Consider the following 20143-nt stretch of genomic DNA (forward strand, 5'->3'; position numbering starts at 1 on the left):
GGATTACCAAAACTTTAAACATATTTTTGGGGATTTGTCATGAAACACTGCACAGTTGTGCATAACTGTAGAAGGAAAAGGATACATGGATTTAGAATTTCTTCACAAATAAAATCTGAAAAGTGTGACATTACTTTGCATTCAGCCCAGAGTCAACACTGTGTAGGACCACACATTGTTGCAATTAGATCAGCACTCTGTTGGGGTGTTGCACATCTAAATTGTCATTGTTACATGTACAACAGCTCAAGATTTGTTAGACTAGATGCAGACAATCTGTGAACTTTCATCTTCAGGTCTTGCAACAATTTCTCTGTCAAATTTATGAATGGGCTTTGACTAGGCCATTAAAAAATTTAAATAAGAGACATCTATAAGATATAATAAAACAATGTAAAAGGAGTATCATTGTTGGAAAAAAAAGTTTTTAATCTATATTTTCTTTAAAATGGCATGCCAAAATTATATCATTATTGGCAATAGAACCATTTTCATAAATGCTCACCAGCTTTTTTAATGTATTCACGGATATTTTGATGATTTACCTTCCGTGATGAGGTCCAAGGCTATCACGTTGGAAAGCTTCCTTATCATCCTAATGGAATAGATTCTCTCGAAATAATGTTTGCCAATTCTATTTTTCTAATTATCTTAATGAGTACTAAACTACTGTTCCTAATCTGTATAATCTGTTCAAATAGTTGTCTATAACCCCATGTTTGGTTTCCTCTGAAAAATCTAGGCGTCACTTTCATCAGCTCTGTTGGACTTTATAGTTTAGTGGTATTGTTAAAAGTTTTGAATTTGAAGCTGTCAAAGTGTCGGCAGGCTGAAGACAAATCTTGCTGTAAGGAAGACTGAGTTTGCTTTCATGTCCCGTCAACGAACATGCATGACAGGTCGGTCTGGATCCGTATGTTCAGAACATAGATAACATGTTTTTAGGCTGTTCTGAAATAACATGACACCAGTTCTAGGACCTACAGCATTCACAGACTTGCCCTCCAGAATGGGAAAACGTTTTTAACTCACCTGTAGCAAAAATAAAATACACACGTAAATCAAGCAAATCATCTAGTTTTATTTAATATACAGATATAACAAAAATATTTTACTTCTGTAACATGCAAAGTCCAACAAAACAATTAGCTGAGGTGAAAAAATCATAAACTGGAAATTATGCTAACAAAATGGATGTCCAAATTTTCTGTCTTGTTTTTCTCAGAGTTTAAGTACTTTTCAACATTCCCTTTTCTTGCTGTTCAGTTAATTTATACTAACCAACAATAAAAAAAAATATCCGATCTTTAAATGTGGCTATCTGTCATGTCTTAAAATCATAACAGGAAAATGTGTCTTTTAATAAAAAATCCAAAAAAAAATCAGCTGTCCAGCTCAATAAGTACTTTTGCTTTCTGTAGGTTGTGGTCGACGGCTCCCTCTAAGAACTGAACCCAAGTCAGCTCTGATTCTCCACACAAGTGGCTGCATCTGGAGATGTCAGAAAAAGTGGAAGCTGTGATCACTAAAACGGCAACATTTATCACAAACAAACCATTTTAATTCCAGATTAAAAGCGATATAATGAAAACCAAACATTACACTAATAACATGACTCCCATCAGCCCAGCATGGAGGTGACCAGTAGCAAAATGGAGGGTTTAGTATATTTACAAACTGTGTCAGTATTGCCTCTTTTCCATTCATGGTTCCAGCACCGCACGTCCTCACTCTACTCCGTATGAAACCTGTTGTGTTTCCATTGATGTACTGACGGCTGGAGCTATGGCTTGAAACCCCACCTTCAGTGTCATGCGCTGTGCTGCTATTAACTGTAAAGGACAGAACATAGTCGGGCGTAGTTTTCAGTGCAGACTCCGAGCGCACTGTCCACCGATGTTTGAGGTTTCATAGTCGGGCGTACCAATTTCCTACATTCTTGGTGACAAATTCCTACATTTACCACACTTTTCGCCATGCCGTCATCAGATGAGAAGGACGAGCTAATTTGCCTTGTAGCTTTGGAAAAAAGAAAAGGAGGTGGTAAATAAGGCAACTAAACCAGACTAGGGACGAAGAAGGTGAATACACTTGTAGGTGCTGTGCAGAGAGTGGCAGTGATGGTGCTCGTCCTCATGAGCGGTTGCTCAGTGTGTCACATATAAATCAGTCCAATGTGGAGACTTTTTCCAGACAAACATTTTTTTTTTTTTTTTTACCATGCCCTGTCCGGCAGAGTAGCGCTCACAATTGTTGTCTGAGTGCCAAGAAAAAGCCCAACAGATTTACTTTCACAAGTGGAGCATTCCAGCTAATGCTTTAAAGCTCTGCTTGATATTTATAAAATAAACTTTATTAGAAACTGCTTAGGGATTATTTCAATTGTCACAGACAGGGAGAAAGAAATGAAAAGGAAAAAATTAAGAAGCACAAAAGAGAGAGAGGTGGGACAGAAAGGAAAAGGATCGAGAAGGAGAAAAGAATGGAGGAAAGAAAGAAGGATGAAGAGAATACAAGATAACACCTTGCTTGCTTCAACACCTGCAGAAACGTTCATATTAACAACTTTTTTACCAAAAAGTGCACAGCACTTATCAATACAAGATGTATTTAGTGGTTAATGCGGGTCAATATAGAATATTTGTGTATCTGTTAACACCTGAATCTGAACACCAGTGGGTCTGAGTGTGAGCCCGCTTGTGTATACAAGGTTTCTCCATAAAAATATGCCATAGAGAGTGTGAGGAGCCACAGATCTGACCCCCTGGACCCGAGACAGATACGGAGGAGATCTGAACCACAGACATCCAAAGGCCCCCCAGAGCACAGAAACCCCAGGAGAACCACCGCCGGGACTACCACAACCTCCCCAGAGAAGAGCAGGGGAGAATCCCAGAGGATCCACCCAGCAGCCACAGTGCAGAAGCCCCAGGGAGCTGCAGCAACGAGCCCACAGGCCCAGCCGGCAGCGGTCTAGGCCTGAGCCGATCCAGCCATGGACCCAGAGACATATCACTCCCCGAGCAGAGGCCCGACGGAGCCCAGGGGTCCAGGCCCTGGCAAGCAGCCACCGGGAGTGAGCCAGCACACACCAAAGCACCCAGCCCCAGACACCTAGAACCACAAGTACACCAGCGGGCGGAGAAACCAACCACCGGCAGGTAGTGTGGCGGAGAGGAAATAGGCTGCACATTTGATTGAGGGCCTAAACTGATCCAGGAGAGGGAGTAGTCCAAGACCCAACCTGACACAAAAAACAGGCGCACACAGTCACAATCACACATCTCCAACCTCATGTGTACACATAAAAACACACACCCATGCACCCAACGTAAACACAAACAACAATGGACGTTGTACACTCATTCACACTCCCCATACATATTCTATACTCCCAGGTCCAGTTGCCAACACCCCATAGGTGCAACCAGCCCCTGGACCCAGAAGGTGGTCCCCTTCCCTCCGGGGGTGGAGACAGGCAGACCGCCATAGCACCTGAACCCGGGCTTGGCTAGCCCTGGCTGGTGTGAGAACCTGAGCAATGACGGGCCTCCCTCCCAACCCCAGTCCCCAACAACATTCACATCCGGAGAGGGGGGCATCTACAAAAGAGGGGTCTACATGGTCCAAACTAGCCTGCCAACCAGAGCCGCCACAGGATGGGGGTCCCAGCCCCCCACTGAATTACGATTCTAACCCTATGAGACCCCCACCCCCAAGAACTGCACAATGAATTTAATCACAGGGCCAACCCCAACCAGGACACAGATATCCAAAGGCCACGAATTCCCTCCCCACAGCACAGGGGCACATCCCCACAGGTGAGCTTCATCCCCGAAAAGCAGACGAAGCCACACCCAAACAGCACAAGCTCCATTCACAGCCCCGCTCCAAGCACCGCTGCTGCATCCCACCCCTACCACACAGCGAGCGACGACAGCAAGGCAAGAGCCCCACTCAACGCTACCCAAGCCCCCCCAAAACGGAACTACCGACCCCACACCAAGATGAGACAAACTCACCCAGCAAGAGGTCCCCAGCCAGTGGCAAGCACTCGGGTCCGGCATCCCCCACCACACCCCCGCAACCACACCCCCACATCACTGCCACTGCAACGATAGTCCAGCAAAAAAACATTATCCAGGTCAGCTTTACCACCGCTGCTCAGCCGATCCAAATGCCGGTGATTCATCCAAGAAGAGGACAGAACTCCCCACCCCATGCACTGCAGCCCTTTCACGTCATCCGCTAGCCCGCCGCCTCAACCCCCCCCAGAGCATGCATACCCACCCGGACCCAAGCCCCCCAGGCCCAGCAAGGACGCCAGCCCGGGGGCGACACACCCTAGGAACCCCCAAGCGCACCCCAGACCTGCCCAGGAGCAGCACGGCCTCCAGGCCAGTAACCTATGTGCACCGGCACAGGCTCAGCCAAGCAGTTTGTTGTTTGACACCGCGTACGCAGTTGTAAAAATTGAGCTTTGCGTAGACATGTCCGTGGAGTCAAGTACGACCGACTATGTTCTGCCCTTTGCAGGTCATTGTTAGCCTTTTCCTATCATTTCAGTGGTGGACTGGTGCTGGAGACACAGTTATATGAAGACAATTCTGGACCATAAGTTAAGTGTGTATTCTGTTCAGTGAATACACCCTCCAATGTTGATTCTATGCTTGAAGTAAGAAAGCGGCATTCTTGTGGTTCTACTTTGAGCAGCAGCTTAAGTGCAAGTTAAGCTGAAGTGTATCTTCACTCAGTCTCACCCACATGACTCACAACAATATTTCACTCTCTCTAGTTTTTTGAGCTCAACCCAGCAATGCTATGTGGCGTGTCATAATATAAACTCTCCGCTACCTCGGCGAACACCTTCTGATGCTGCTGATATACAGCGGAGCATGCCCATGGCCATTCAGTAACCAGCAGTCTGTTAACGTCACATTTTGGCCCTGCTCAGCCCTGATGAGACCTGCTGATGACCAGGCACCAGTACCAGGTCCGAAAAGCCAGTAATGGAAACAGTGCAGAACTGGATGAGTGGAGATGGCTAAAGTAGAATCCAAGGAAAAAGTGCACATCATATCAGAACCAGATTAATCTTCCTTTCATTGAGGATGTTTACGCAAATAAAAACTTTCTATGACAGGAAAACCATTTTTTAACATGGTCTACAAATCCAGATAGAAATATCAGGATGTACAGCAACTAAACTAAAACCAACTTTAGATTAAAGCATCTTTTCCTTGCAATTTTTATGCAGTTTGTAAAAATATGCATGTTAAAACTAGGGCAAAAACAATTCATCGGATGAATCATTATTAGTAAATTATTGAATTAACCGTCAACTAGTTTAGTAATTGAATAATCATTAACTGGAGCATACAGACAAACATGGCATTTGCTGAAAGAACCCATTTCCTGCAAAAGTGTCGCAATTGCCTATTTTCTTGATAGTATGCAGCCCTGATTTTCACAGACAAAAACTACTGTGGATCAATCAATTCTTACCTGATAATTTCCAAAAATTTCTTTAAAAGTGCTGACAATTTAGACACCTGTGGAGAACAAGAATACGTTCACAGCAACTTAAAAAGGTTAGATTAGTCTGACTTTTCTGAGCAGCAGCAAAACAGCAGAAGCAAAAATAGGATCTTTAACAAATCTTCAACATAACAGGTTTGATTTCTGGAAAACTGAAGTCCACCAGTCGTTACTGGACCTTACTGAGCCAGATTGTTGGTATTTTTTATGTAAAAGCATCCAAAGCTCTGACAGTTCTTTGTGTTCACAAACTTTTGTCTCTGGCGCTGCTACAGACAACGACATCTTCAGTGTTCAGTGTTGTTGATGTGACATGTTCTCCCTCTGCATTTTTGTGTGATAAATGTTTGATTTGTCACACAAATCCACTGTAGTCAAATAAGTGAGAAGAGGAACACAGCTGACAGTCAAATTCCCATCATGATCTGGAAAACGTGATTATCGAAATTCATTCTTGTTTTATGAATGTCCTCACATAATTTGCCTCTCAAAGAAAGTTACATCTAATTCCTGGAAGATGTATCAAGATGGATCTAGGTAGCAGTTCGTTTCGAAAGAAAATTAAATATTGGGACTATTTTAACAAGTATCTAGAAATGTTAAGATAGCAAAGTTTTGTCTTGGGTATCGGGACTCATACAAACGTGCATTCATGCATGCACAATATGTATCCATGTAATTCCACTTCATCTGAATCGTAATTCTTGTGTTTACGAAAACATGCGGCAGCACAGCACTTAATATGAAGAGCCGAAGAGGGTCGAGATAACAGCGGTGACTGCACTTCAGTGCAGGAATTTAGCTTAACCTGCTATAAGATATTAATACATGGTGGAAATTTGGCAGAACTAATTTAAACCGTTGCAAAATAACTTCTAGATTAAAGGGAGATTATAAAAAATACTGGCTTTGTAAAGATCTGCAGATTGCTAAAGGTTGTCTAGCTTCCCTAATCCTAATCTTAAAAGCATTTTTTTCTGATCAGAAATGATGCTGGTTTGTCTTACGTTGTTTTCAACTCCACTGTAGTCCATGGGTGGGTAGAGACAGAGGGCCAGATCATCAACGCTAAAAAGGAAAACATCAGCGTCAGAGAGCTATCTTCATGGGATTAAACAGATGAGGTCATATGAAGAAAAGTTAACAAAAAGAACAATAAGTAAAAAAAATCTAGCAAATTACTTAACCTGCAAGTAAAACAAACACGTTTTAGTTTACATTTTTGATTTAAAGATCAGGAGTCCGTTTAATCAAGACCAGTGCACTGTCAATGAGTTTTTGCAGTTTAGTTGTGTTTATTTTTTTGCATTTATAAACTATGTAAAGTACAGCAGAAACAACATTGTCTGTTTACCTGGGGCTAATTTCCCTGCTGATGTCTGCCAGATCATCAAGCTGGGCAACGTTCTGAGGTACAGCAGAGTCACCGTTGGCTTTGACGGCTGCCGTGAGTTTCCTCAGACATGCTGCAGCTGCTTTCGTTAACCCCTGACATGGACCTATAACCTGCCGGTCCTTCTCTGACCAGTACATGTCCTGGTTGCCTCGAGGATTGCCTTCGTTCGGGTCGTCATCGAGTACGTCGTTGAACGGGTCCTGGGCTTCAGATAATGCCTGTGTGTGTTCATTAAAATATATAAGGAACTAACTAATCTGGTTTAGTGCATAAAACAATACGTGGTGGCACAGCCCCACAAAGATGAGAATCTACAACATACTGGTTCTATAACTAAACGGGACTAACAGAGGAAGAAAAGTTCTCTTTGTAATAGTCATGAAAAAGGAGTCATCAACAATAAAAAGTGTGCAAGCGCTTACCTGTTCCATTTCCTCAACGGCATCTTTTACAACTCCAGTCTGAGAGGACAGAACCACCAGCAGAGCTTCCTTATTTTCTGTTGAATAAACAATGTTCCACAAAAAACCCGTTAAAACCTTAACGAACTTTGAGTGTCAATAAGAAAAACAGGCAGCTGATCATTTGTAATACAAGCAAAATCCAATCTGGACAGTTAGTCATCTCTTTAGGATCAAAAACTTAATTTTAACCAAATAAAAACTAATAATGTGTACAGTGGGTGTAAAGTAAGGGGTCACCCCTGTTCAAATACGCAAAAGAAAATATGAGAAAACCTTTTAAGACATGTTCCAACATTATTGAGACAAATACTCTGGCAAATTCAACTAGTAAACAGATAAAGCTGTAGGGAAAATATGAGTGCGATAAGATGTTACATAATTGAGTTGACTCTAAACTAATAAGTTTGTTGCATCTCCTGTGGTTCTATTAAGGCATTCTCCTAACCAAGAAGCATTCTTTTTTCTCATGTAGGAGTCAACAGCAGCTTCAACACCTGACTGGCAGTATTTGCCAACACTTCTTTGCAGAACTATCAGATGGTGAGTACATCTCTTGAGCACAGCCCTGCTCAGGTGACTCCACAGCTTTTCTGTCTGGTTCGGTTCTAGACTCTGGCTTGTTCTAAAGTTTTAGGTTTCTTTTCTGGTAAACACATTCCTTTTTTCTTTCGGTGATGAGCAGTGTTGTTTTTGTCCGAACCTTACCTACTGACAATGGGGGACAAAATGTTTAACTTTGGTTTCAGTGGTTCTCCTAGGGTTTTGAAAAACCTTGGGTTTGGTGGAAAATCCCTAATGAAGACCACAACCAGCACTTGTTAGAAATTCCTGCAGTGTTGCTGCTGGCCTCATGGCAAACCACTTTCACCCAAATGTATTTACGCCAAAGGCAGATCTAGGTTTAAGGTAATGTTTTAATTTGACCAACATGTTGTGATATTAAGGTTTTGGAGTGGCCCACACAAGCCAAAGAGACGGATAATACGAACGGTAACAAAAGAGCCCAGAAAAACTTCTAAAGAGATTAAAGGTGAACTTCAAGCTCAAGGAACATCGGTGTCAGATCGTACCATCCGACGTTGTTTGAGGCAAAGTGGACTTAATGGGAAACGACCAAGGAGACCATTGTTGAAAATAAATCATAAAAAAGCCAGACTGGAGTTTGCCAAACTACATGTTGACAACCACAAAGCTTCTGGGAGAATGTCCTATGGACAGATGAGACAAAAATGTAACTTTTTGGCAAGGAACATGAAGCATATGAAGAGAAGAACGCTGTCCCTTCAGTGAAACATGGAGGAGGCTCTGTTATGTTCTGGGCTGCTTTGCTGCATCTGGTACAGGGTGTCTTGAATCGGTGCAGGGAATAATGAAATCTCAAGACTATCAAGGGATTCTAGAGAAAAATGTGCTGCCCAGTGTCAGAAAGCTTGGTCTCAGTCGCAGGTCATGGGTCTTGCAACAGGATAATGACCCAAAACACACAGCTAAAAACACCCAAGAATGGCTAAGAGGAAAACATTGGACTATTCTGAAGTGGCCTTCTATGAGCCCTGAGCTAAATCCTATTGAGCATCTTTGGAAGGAGCAGAAACATGCCGTCTGGAAAAGGCACCCCTCAAACCTGAGACAACTGGAGCAGTTTGCTCATGAGGAGTGGGCCAAGATACCTGCTGAGAGGTGAAGAAGTCTCACTGACAGTTATAGGAATCGTTTGATTGCAGTGATTACCTCAAAAGGTTGTGCAACAAAATATTAAGTTAAGGGTACCGTCATTTTGTCCAGGCCTGTTTCATGAGTGTATTTTTAAAAAATAAATCTGTTGAAGCATGTTTGAAAAGCAATGCCTGACTTTCATTTGTTCATTTTCATAGGATCTTTATTCATTATTACCTTTGTCAGATTCAAGTTATTTCTGTGACCATTGTGTGTTTTTCTTTCATTAAGCGAGGGGTACCAACAATTTTGCCCTCGTGTGTATAACCTTAACCTGACTCACACACTAGTCTTTCATGTCAATGCCAACACACCAGTGCTATTTTAGTGGTGTTCAGCTATTGTACTGCCATGAGGCAAGAGAGCAAGGTCTCCACTGAAACATTATGTGATGAAGCTCTGCTGCTTCTGGTGCTTTAGGGTGGGTGGTGATCTCTGTTTTCCTTTCTTTTGAAGGTGGGGCTTGAATTATTTCAGTATTCAGTGGAAAGGTATTATAATTTGTGAAGACCACAGAATATCAAATATATGCGGGTATAATAAGAGTCAACGGGACCAAGTTGCTTTTGAGGGTAAATAGTGTAGGCATATATGCTAATCTCCTATTTAATGGAGTACAATTAAGGAATAATGGATTTTCAAAATAAAAATGGCCAATATATTGAGAATCAAAAATAAAGTTTACACATTTGGGCTTCAAGTGTTAAAGGTGTGAACACTTATGTGACCAGCAGTTTTTCTATTTTGTAGTTTTTTTCCCTCTGATGTTTTTTAGTTGATTTGTACAAGGTGTTTAAGTCACAGAAAGGTGAAAACGTTTCTAAAATGACTTACCACAGTCCCATTTTTTATCGCAAAAACTCCGACGTTTAAACAGGAGTTTGAACACTTCTACATGTCCTGTAGATCTGCAGATCCTGAGCAACAGTGTGCTTCTAAGATCATGTGTACAGATTCAGACTAGGTTTATTTTATAGGAATGAAACAAACCAGAACTGTTTGATAAAGCCTAAATCTGTCCACCATTCTTTGCAGAATGATTTCCAGTTGTTGTAAAAGTACACTTTTCAAAAATGTCATTAGTGTCAGTAGGTTGTATTCTCTGTTTTAAACAAAATGGTATTTATCATTGACCCAAACTACGACTAATTGGTTCAATTCTATGTGGCCAACACACACATAAATGACCTTCAGTTAAAGCAGAACTTAAAGGTAAATAATTGATTTTATTCATACATCACTAAATGTGGAATACTTCATAGATACTTTTAGGGTTTATGAAACATTTTTAACCTCATAATAAAATATCAGTACCTGCAACCTAGAAGCACGATTGTGGTCAGAAAATGCAAATATTATTCCTCCCAGTAATATAAAAAAGTGGAAGCTGGTCACATTAAACAGCTGAGCTTTGCTTTGTTTATTTCAGCTTACCTTTTGGTAGCTGAGGAAACTGATCACAAGCAGACCACACTCCCCCGGTCGATGTAAGCTGTTCCTGGGTCAGACTGAATGACAGCAGAGAGAAGAGAAGTTGGAGGGAGACAAGGAAGTTGCATACAACTAAAAGGCAGATATCCTTCTTCTTTCTGTTTGTTTTCTTGGTGAAAGGAATATTACATTTTCTGTGGATCACAGTTTCAGCATGGGACAACCTAATCAAATTTTAAAAGACATGAAAATACATTTTCAATCAAGCTCAACTTTGAGAATTTCTCTGATGATCATCAGATCATATTTTACCAACAGACAACAGGGGGCTGCACTATGAATCAGAATAACTGGCTTAACCATGTAAAACATTTTAAAAGCCAACCTTGTGACATAACATGAAATCAGCGAGCTACAAAGAAAGTTATGAGTTCTTTGTTTTAGTTTAATTTGGCAGTAAGAAGCTGAAATTCTTCATCAAATCCTTTCCTGCATAGATCAGCAGAAAAATAAAGACATACTGATGTTGATGACTCATTCTAATCAGTTTTAAAGTGGTTGATTGAAAGTAAACATCAGATTATCACATAATAATAATGGTAATAATTTCTATTCATAGGTATCTTACAAAACACTCAAGGACACTGAGACAAATCAAGAAAACAGAATTAAAATTTTACATGGAAGATGCGATTACAAAGAGTCTGTCATTTTCAAAAGGTGGGTTTAAAACCTGGATCTGAACAGAGGGAGAGAGTCAATGTTTCAAATGTCCACTGGGATTGACATCCAAAGTCTGGAAGAACAGCTCCTGAAAGATTCACTCTCCATGGGATTTGAGGAGAAAGTTCTAATAGTCAATAAGGGCGGTGACGAGGCTATAGACAAGGATAGAAGTGCCACAGGGGTTAAGGGAGGGACGGAGACAATAAATGCTTTGAAGATGGAAAGCAAACAGAGTAATATGAGAAATAAGAGAATTAAATAGTAATGGTCTATCAGAGATGAGGGGAGGGGGAAACTGTTAATCAAGAGAAAAGTAAATCAACTTTACATAATATAGATTTAGTTCTAACAAGCAAGACATCTGTTTTATCACTGCTAAGTTTCACGACTGGCAACCTGTCCATGGTGAACCCCGCTTCTCGCCCAACAGCTGCTGGAGACAGGCACCAGAGAGTGCCATGTCTCGCCCAGACTTCAGCTTAAACAAATGAAGCTGGCATTGCCGAATGACAGAAGGCAGGTAGTGAGAGGCTGTTTGCACAAAGCAAACAAACAATGATTTTATTGTCAAGTTCTAGGAGTTTAACCCGTATGAGCTGCTGAGTATAAATAACCACTTCCATGTTTACTTCAGACTGAGTGGAGAGTGTGAGACACCCTGTTAAAATGTGCTTAAACAAAAATCTATGAAAAACAACCTCAGGCCTCAGAAACGTATTTTGATCAGGTTGCACAGACCGTTGCACCCTCATCACATTAGATCCTCAAGCCAATTTACCCTTGTATTAGTCGAACAATGTAAAACAGTCCCTACCTTGCTTGGCAACACAAAAGCATAACAGCAGCGGGTTGACTTTAACACTCCTTCCTGCCTCAGTTCCTTCAGAAGTCAGACTAAGATGGTTAGTTGTTCTCTAAGTGTTGGATTGAAGTGCTTTGTGAAAGGGGCAATAGAAATTTGGTTATGTTCAATAACAGGGTATATTACATATGTGCTGCAGTTCCAATAGATTAGTCTTGACTTCATTTCTAAATCGTGAAACCACCAAAACTCAGGTTTGGAAATGTGTCTCAGAGAAGCAGTCATATGTCAAAATGGACAAAGGCTAAAATATTTTTTTACCCTGACGCTGGGAAATTTCACATTGTGAGGCAAAAATAACAGACAATGTTTACAATCTTTGACATTTCTCTGGCCCTGAATAGTAAGCACTTACAAACATTTTGGGGCATTTTCTCTATCTCTTTAAATATTTCTTAAACTGCTGTGTTTGTGGGTAAGGAGGGGACAGCTACGGTGCAAATATGGGGGAAACGTCTTCCAATCTGCTGGACTTGATGGCTGAGCTATGTTCAGTGAAATGTGCATTGTGAATCCAGTGAAAACGTTAAGCAAACAGCTGCCAAAATCGAAGAGATTGCACTGCTGAGTAATTTCCCCCCCAGTGTTTGTGTGATAGTGGTGTGTGCACCTATGCAGTGGTGAGCTGAGTATGACCTCCAGAAGCTGTAGAACTCCCTCCAGGACCTCCACAGTGGCGTCTCTGACCTGCCGCCGCAGAGTCACCCCTGAGACACAAAGAGGACTTACCAAAACTTACACTGTAGAGACAAATACTAATAAATCTCTATCCATCCGTTTGAACTCAGATGTACTTTGATTTGCTAGGAAAAATCAGACAATATACAGTTTAAGAGTCACCTTGGCTTTTGGGTAGCCAGTAATACACAGCAGACAGCGTCAGGACGCTCTTTAATATGGACTGTGACAGCTTTTCTCCATCCTGCAACACATCCAAATATGCTTTTAGGACATTATGCAAAATGTATGTACCAGTTCAAGACATAAAAATTAACCATGACTCCTAAAACAACTGACATGCATGGAACAATTAGATGCACAGCATGTTAAAACCATTAGAAATAAAATGCTTTACTGTAGGTACTGCACGATATTATGTACCGTGTTCTCTGTAAGTTTGTGAGCCCTAAATGAATGTGTGTGTTTTTTAAGCAGAATTATGTGTAAGGAATATGACTATTCATGTTTAAAATAACAAACTGACTTGTACAGATGGCAGAGGGGGTCTTGAGAAGGCCAGGCTGAGTTTAGTTGCCTCCTGAGACACTGCCTTCACTGCCTGGTCTGAGGTGAAGGGAACAAAAGTTAGTGAACATTCTCAATCTCTATATTCAATAGACATGAGATAATACTTGCATGTAAAAGTGAATTAATCCTCTATTGTAATGGGTAGTGATGTGTATGGGGGGGTGGATGGGAAGAGGAGACAAATTATTTAAACGGAAGCTTATGCAAAATGAAAGGTTGCAAAAGACCACAATTCTGAATTAACTGGTAAATCTAATCAATGTTGCGTAATCATTACAGTTAGTATCTTATTATGCACAAAAACAGTTTTTGACAAAACATGGCCAGCGACAAGATGAAAGGTCACTTGAAGCTTCATGGCGTCTCGAAACAACTAGAAAATGGTAGAAATGTTAAGACAACTCAACTCAAAGTGTCCCAGAAATTGGAGAGGTTAAATGCTCCGTCTGATTCATTTGATTCTCCATCTAAAGAGAAAATAGAGAGAACAATCTTTAGTTAAAAAATCTAATATCAAAATGAAACCAAGCCAAATCTTTTTGCATCATGCATACTTGTACCTGTAAAAAAATGTCTCAGAAGCGATCATCTCACATATCAAATAATAGCAGAGACAGACCTACTCATACCATTTAAAATTTTACAGAATCACCAATCTACTTCTATTTAACAATAAAATCTGTAGTTACTATTTATAGTGACATTTTTTTACAAATCAAAGTATTTTCATGTGTTTTTGATCTCTTTAATCGATTGAATTAATTATTTCCTAGAAATCTAAACATTTAAACTGTCTGTTTCTGATTTTTAGCACCCACAAACATCTCTGACAGTAATGTAAATTGGAGGCCACTAAAAGTTTTTTATCTACGTAACTCAAATAAGCAAAAAACAAAAGCTCATTTTATTTTAAATGAAAAAGCAGTTAATACAATAAATGTCAATATATGTGGTTCTAGTATTTTCTGCTGGGATTTGATCAATTAAATAAGAAAACAACAACTTTAGGGTAATGAAAACTGACATGAATACACCAGAAACAGACAAGCAAATAAGATAATTTCCTTGAGCGAGATAATCCACGCTGCTTTCGCCGCTAGCTAAATATTAGCACACTGCGCTTCTTTGTTTCTTTATCCTTTGCCATATTTACCTCTGACTCGGTCTCTGATACACTGAATGGAGTTTAGTACGTTTCGTAAAGACACAGATAGAGTTGCATCGCAGTTTTCAGTACTCATGACGCCGAAGTGAGAGACCAGCTCCTAGCAAAACAACGCTAACACGGGTGATGTGGAACTGTTGAAAGACGAAACGTTGATCCGGGGAAGATAATAAGTGGAACAACCGGTCGTTTTTGCAAGTTTTTTTTTTTTTTTCAAACAAATACCGAATATTACCTGATTATATCACAACACATTCGTGTTCAGTAATGTTTAGTAGTAAGTATATATGAATCATACAGTAGTAAAGCAGCAGCAACTAAAGAAACACAAATGTTCGAAACAAATTAGCTAGTTTTTGTAATGCCAGAGAATTTTCGATTTTTAAACTTCAGTCAGAATTGTAGTTTTGTTTTTAGATGTAATACATTATATTTGATGAAACATTAATTTTTGTAGAAAAGTAGGTTAAAAAAAAAAAAACACAGAAGAGGGTCTAAGGAGCCACTTGCGACTCTGGAGTCTAGGTTGTTGACCCTTGCACTTGTTCATCAAAAAGTTGCCCTACTCTGGCTGAAGAGCTACTTTTTCTGCGCATATTTCCAGTATTCTAACTTGTCTTAAATAAATACGTGTCCATACAGATATGTACATATTGTTTAAATTTTTTATGTTCACGTTTTTATATTTTTTTGCTTGTAGGCTGGTAGCACTGTTGCCTTGCAGCAAGAATTGTCCTGGGTTCAGCTCCTGGCCAGGGGTCTTTCTGCATGGAGTTTGCATGTTCTCCCTGTGCATGCGTGGCTACTCCGACAATCCAAAGACATCTCTGTTAGGTTTAATTGGTCTCTTTAAATTGTCCTTAGGTATGAGAATTTAGACAAAACATTTATTTAATAGATTAATAGAAGTTTTTCATTATCTATTATTTACTATATAGATATTTTATAGATCTACAATATAGTTCCAATCTTTAAATAAAAGAGTCTTTTGCATTGAAGTTTTTTTTTTTCATTAATAAATGTTGTACATGTTTGTACTTGCTCATATAAGTCAGTTTGATTGCCATCATCGAGATAGTTGCCATGGATGTGTTAGATATACTTGTGCTTACCTCAATGCCACTGTTTACCTGCATATTTTATCCAATAAATAAAACATATTTCTCAAATTTGGTAGTTGGCTCAAGTACTGTGCATGAGTTGCTACATTAGAGACGTTCTGTGTGAACTTCCCTGCTGGAGAAACCGTTCTTGAATATGCAATACCTGTCTAGGTCCACATGGTGTCACTGCGAGTCTGTCCAACAAGGAGTTCAACACCAACATGTTCTGTTTTATTTTCCACAAGTACAAGTCTGCATTTTTTGATTTGATTTGCAGGGATTTTATATGAGAAGATTTAAGTGTTTTAAAAAAATATTTATGTTATAGTTGAAGATTCATGATTCATTGAACTGCCACCTTAACGTGGTGGAGGGGTTTGAGTGCTCAAATGATCCTAGAGGCTATGTTGTCTGGGGCCTAAATGCCCCTGGTAGGGTCTCCCATGGCAAACAGGCTCTAGGTGATGGGTCAGACAAAGAGTGGTTCAAGAATCCCTCATGAGGACCAAAATATTGAGGCACGTGATGTTGCCCGGTACGGCGGAGCCGGGTCCCACCCTGGAGCCAGGCCTGGGGTCGGGACTCGTCGGAGAGCGCCTGGTGGCCGGGTTGCTCCTCGCGGGACCCGGCCGGGCCAAGCCCGAACGAGAGACGCGAGGCCATCCCCCAGTGGGCCCACCACCTGCAGGGGGAACCGTGAGGGACCGGTGCAAAGAGGATTGGGTGGCGGACGAAGGTGGAGACCTCAGCGGCCCGATCCCCAGATGCTTAGGCTGGCTCTAGGAACGTGGAATGTCACCTCGCTGGGGGGGAAAGAGCCTGAGTTTGTGCGGGAGGTGGAGAGATATCGACTAGAAATAGTAGGGCTCGCCTCCACGCACAGCGTGGGCTCTGGAACCCATCTCCTTGAGAGGGGCTGGACTGTCTTCTACTCTGGAGTGGCCCACGGGGACAGGTGGCAGGCTGGTGTGGGTTCGCTTGTTGCCCCCCAGCTTAGCCGTCTCGTGTTGGGGTTTACCCCAGTGGATGAGAGGGTCGCATCCCTGCGCCTTCGGGTTGGGGAGAGATCTCTGACTATCATTTCAGCCTACGGGCCGAGTGGTAGTGCAGAGTACCCGGCCTTCTTGGCGTCCCTGTCGGGGTTGCTGGATAGTGCCACTCCCGGGGACTCCATTATTCTGCTGGGGGACTTCAACGCCCACGTGGGAAACGACAGTGACACCTGGAGATGCGTGATCGGGAGGAATGGCCTCCCCGATCTGAATCCGAGTGGTGTTTTGTTATTGGACTTCTGTGCTAGTCACGGATTGTCCATGACGAACACCATGTTCAAACATAAGGGTGTCCATCAGTGCACTTGGCACCAGGACACCCTAGGCAGGAGGTCGATGATCGACTTTGTAATCATATCATCAGACCTTCGGCCGCATGTTTTGGACACTCGGGTGAAGAGAGGGGCTGAGCTGTTCACTGATCACCACCTGGTGGTGAGTTGGATCCGCTGGAGGAAGAGAAAGCTGGACAGACTTGGCCAGCCCAAACACATAGTGAGGGTCTGCTGGGAACGCCTGGCGGAGCCCTTGGCCAGGGATGTATTCAACTCCCACCTCCGGGAGAGCTTCGACCAGATCCCGGGGGATGTTGGAGACATAGAGTCCGAGTGGACCATGTTCTCCGCATCTATTGTCGATGCTGCTGCCCGTAGCTGCGGCCGTAAGGTCTGCGGTGCCTGTCGCGGCGGCAATCCCAGAACCCGGTGGTGGACACCGGCAGTAAGGGATGCTGTCAAGCTGAAGAAGGAGTCCTATCGGCTGTGGTTGGCTTGTGGGACTCCTGAGGCGGCTGACGGGTACCGTGAGGCCAAGCGTGCTGCGGCCCGGGCTGTGGCAGAGGCAAAAACTCGGGCCTGGGAGGAGTTTAGTGAAGCCATGGAGAAGGACTACCGGTTGGCCTCGAGGCGATTATGGCAAACCGTCCGGCGTCTCAGGAGGGGGAAGCAGTGCTTCGCCAACACTGTTTATAGTGGGGTGGGAGACTGCTGACCTCGACTGAGGACATTATTGGGCGGTGGAAAGAGTACTTCGAGGATCTCCTCAATCCTGCCATCACGCATTCCGTGGTGGAAACAGAGGCTGGGGACTCGGGGTTGGACTCTTTCATCACCCAGGCTGAAGTCACCGAGGTGGTTAAAAAGCTCCGCGGTGGCAAGGCTTCGGGGGTGGATGAGATCCGCCCTGAGTACCTCAAGTCTCTGGATGTTGTAGGGCTGTCATGGTCGACACGCCTCTTCAACATAGCGTGGCGGTCGGGGTCAGTGCCTCTGGACTGGCAGACTGGGGTGGTGGTCCCCCTTCATAAGAAGGGGGACTGGAGGGTGTGTTCCAACTACTGGGGGATCACACTCCTCAGCCTCCCTGGTAAGGCCTATGCCAGGGTTTTGGAGAGGAGAGTCCGGCCAATAGTCGAACCTCGGCTTCAGGAGGAGCAGTGTGGTTTTCGTCCCGGCCGTGGAACACTGGACCAGCTCTATACCCTCTACAGGGTGCTCGAGGGCTCATGGGAGTTTGCCCAACCGATTCACATGTGTTTTGTGGACCTGGAGAAGGCATTCGACTGTGTCCCTCGTGATGCCCTGTGGGGGATGCTCCAGGAGTATGGAATCGGGGGCCCTTTATTAGGGGCCATCCGGTCCCTGTACGAGCGGAGCAGGAGTTTGGTCCGCATTGCCGGCACTAAGTCGGACCTGTTCCCGGTGCATGTTGGACTCCGGCAGGGCTGCCCTTTGTCACCGGTCCTGTTCATAACTTTTATGGACAGGATTTCTAGATGCAGCCAAGGGCCGGAGGGGGTCTGGTTTGGGGACCATTGGATTTCGTCTCTTCTTTTTGCGGATGACGTGGTCCTGCTGGCCCCCTCTAGCCAAGACCTACAGCATGCACTGTGGCGGTTCGCAGCCGAGTGTGAAACGGCTGGGATGAGGATCAGCTCCTCCAAGTCCGAGGCCATGGTACTCGACCGGAAAAGGGTGGCTTGTCCTCTTCAGGTTGGAGGGGAGTTCCTGCCTCAAGTGGAGGAGTTTAAGTATCTCGGGGTCTTGTTCACGAGTGAGGGAAGAATGGAGCGGGAGATCGACAGACGGATCGGTGCGGCTGCCACAGTAATGGGGGCACTGTGCCGGTCCGTTGTGTTGAAGAGAGAGCCGAAAAGCAAAGCTCTCAATTTACTGGTTGGTCTACGTACCTATGGCCATGAACTTTGGGTCATGACCGAAAGAACGAGATCCCGCATACAAGCGGCTGAAATGAGCTTCCTCCGTAGGGTGGCCGGGCACTCCCTTAGAGATAGGGTGAGGAGCTCGGCCATCCGGGAGGGGCTCGGAGTAGAGCCGCTGCTCCTCCACATCGAGAGGAGCCAGTTGAGGTGGCTCGGGCATCTATGCCTCCTGGACGCCTTCCTCGGGAGGTGTTCCAGGCACGTCCCACCAGGAGGAGGCCCAGGGGATGGCCCAGGACACGCTGGAGGGACTATGTCTCTCGGCTGGCCTGGAAACGCCTTGGGCTCCCCCTGGAGGAGCTGGAGGAGGTGTCTGGAGAGAGGGACGTCTGGGCGTCTCTGCTGAGTCTGCTGCCCCCGCGACCCGGTCCCGGATAAGCGGAAGACGACAAGACGAGACGAGATTCATGAACATAATAAAGGAGGACATGGAGATGGAGGGTGTAATAGATGAAAAGGCCAGATGGAAGCAGGTGACCCTTGGTGGCGAGCAGCCGAATAAGTTAGTTTGCCTTTTAATTGCTACTACACAGCTACTACACACTATGTTCCAAATCCATGTTCACTCCCTTACATATTTGGGGTTTTTTGGATATAATGTCAGACAATGAAACATAAATTTACAATATTTATCTATAAAATAACTTTAATGTTTACTTCCTTGGCAATCTAAGGAAGCTGTGCTTGGAGATTCATCACCTTCAGCCTTCCTATATCAATTTAAAGATTAAAGGGATTATTCAATGTTAGACTTCTCTGAGTTACAGAGACACAAGCCATTTGTTAAATACATAAGAACAACTGTAGAAATAACATCGCTGGTTGTTGGTTTGAAATAGGAGCATTAGTATTTTGACTTATGTGTTAACCTCAGCCTTCACAGTCTTCAGACGTTGGTGGTGGATGAGGCCAGTAAGCCTTTATTGGACTGGCAAACAATCCTGATCTCATTTTATTTCTGCTGCATTGCGACAAAAGTTGAACCTAGTTTAAAGTTTTTTTAGACCCTTTGTGCTGTCCCCTCTGCATTAACAGAACAGACAAACACAGAGGAGGATGAGAGCTTCTTTTTCATGAGGCTGAAGAAGTTTATCTAACAGTGGCCTAATGCACTTACCAAGAAAAATGTCAATAACAGTTCTGCTCTGGCTCGCTCTGATAAACTGTCAGCCATCAGACGTGTACATGTGCTGCAGACTGCCCAGCTCATTTAATCTGCTT

General features: G+C 43.3%; 1 protein-coding gene across 1 annotated transcript; it reads right to left on the bottom strand.

Annotated features, from left to right (window-relative positions):
* Positions 1–1061: 1061 nt before the first annotated feature.
* Positions 1062–14696, bottom strand: ccndbp1 (cyclin D-type binding-protein 1). Its single transcript, XM_047348802.1, has 11 exons — positions 14535–14696; positions 13789–13848; positions 13338–13417; positions 12974–13055; positions 12744–12840; positions 10549–10622; positions 7357–7433; positions 6893–7152; positions 6546–6606; positions 5506–5552; positions 1062–1491 (listed from the first exon to the last, which is right to left on the bottom strand). Exons 1-11 carry the CDS (start codon positions 14620–14622, stop codon positions 1383–1385), a joined length of 1035 nt encoding a protein of 344 aa, XP_047204758.1. The 5' UTR covers positions 14623–14696; the 3' UTR covers positions 1062–1382.
* Positions 14697–20143: the final 5447 nt, after the last annotated feature.

The sequence above is a fragment of the Girardinichthys multiradiatus genome, chromosome 20 (assembly GCF_021462225.1).
Source record: "Girardinichthys multiradiatus isolate DD_20200921_A chromosome 20, DD_fGirMul_XY1, whole genome shotgun sequence".
Classification (NCBI taxonomy): domain Eukaryota; kingdom Metazoa; phylum Chordata; class Actinopteri; order Cyprinodontiformes; family Goodeidae; genus Girardinichthys; species Girardinichthys multiradiatus.

Bases quoted from the DNA above. Each gene is read 5' to 3' on its own strand.
- ccndbp1 (XM_047348802.1), bottom strand. From the start codon at position 14,622: ATGAGTACTGAAAACTGCGATGCAACTCTATCTGTGTCTTTACGAAAC. The intron at 13,056-13,337 runs GTCAGTTTGTTA...GATGTGTTGCAG, and splicing joins CCCCTCTGCCATCTGTACAA to GATGGAGAAAAGCTGTCACA. The intron at 6,607-6,892 runs GTAAACAGACAA...TTTCCTTTTTAG, and splicing joins AGCAGGGAAATTAGCCCCAG to CGTTGATGATCTGGCCCTCT.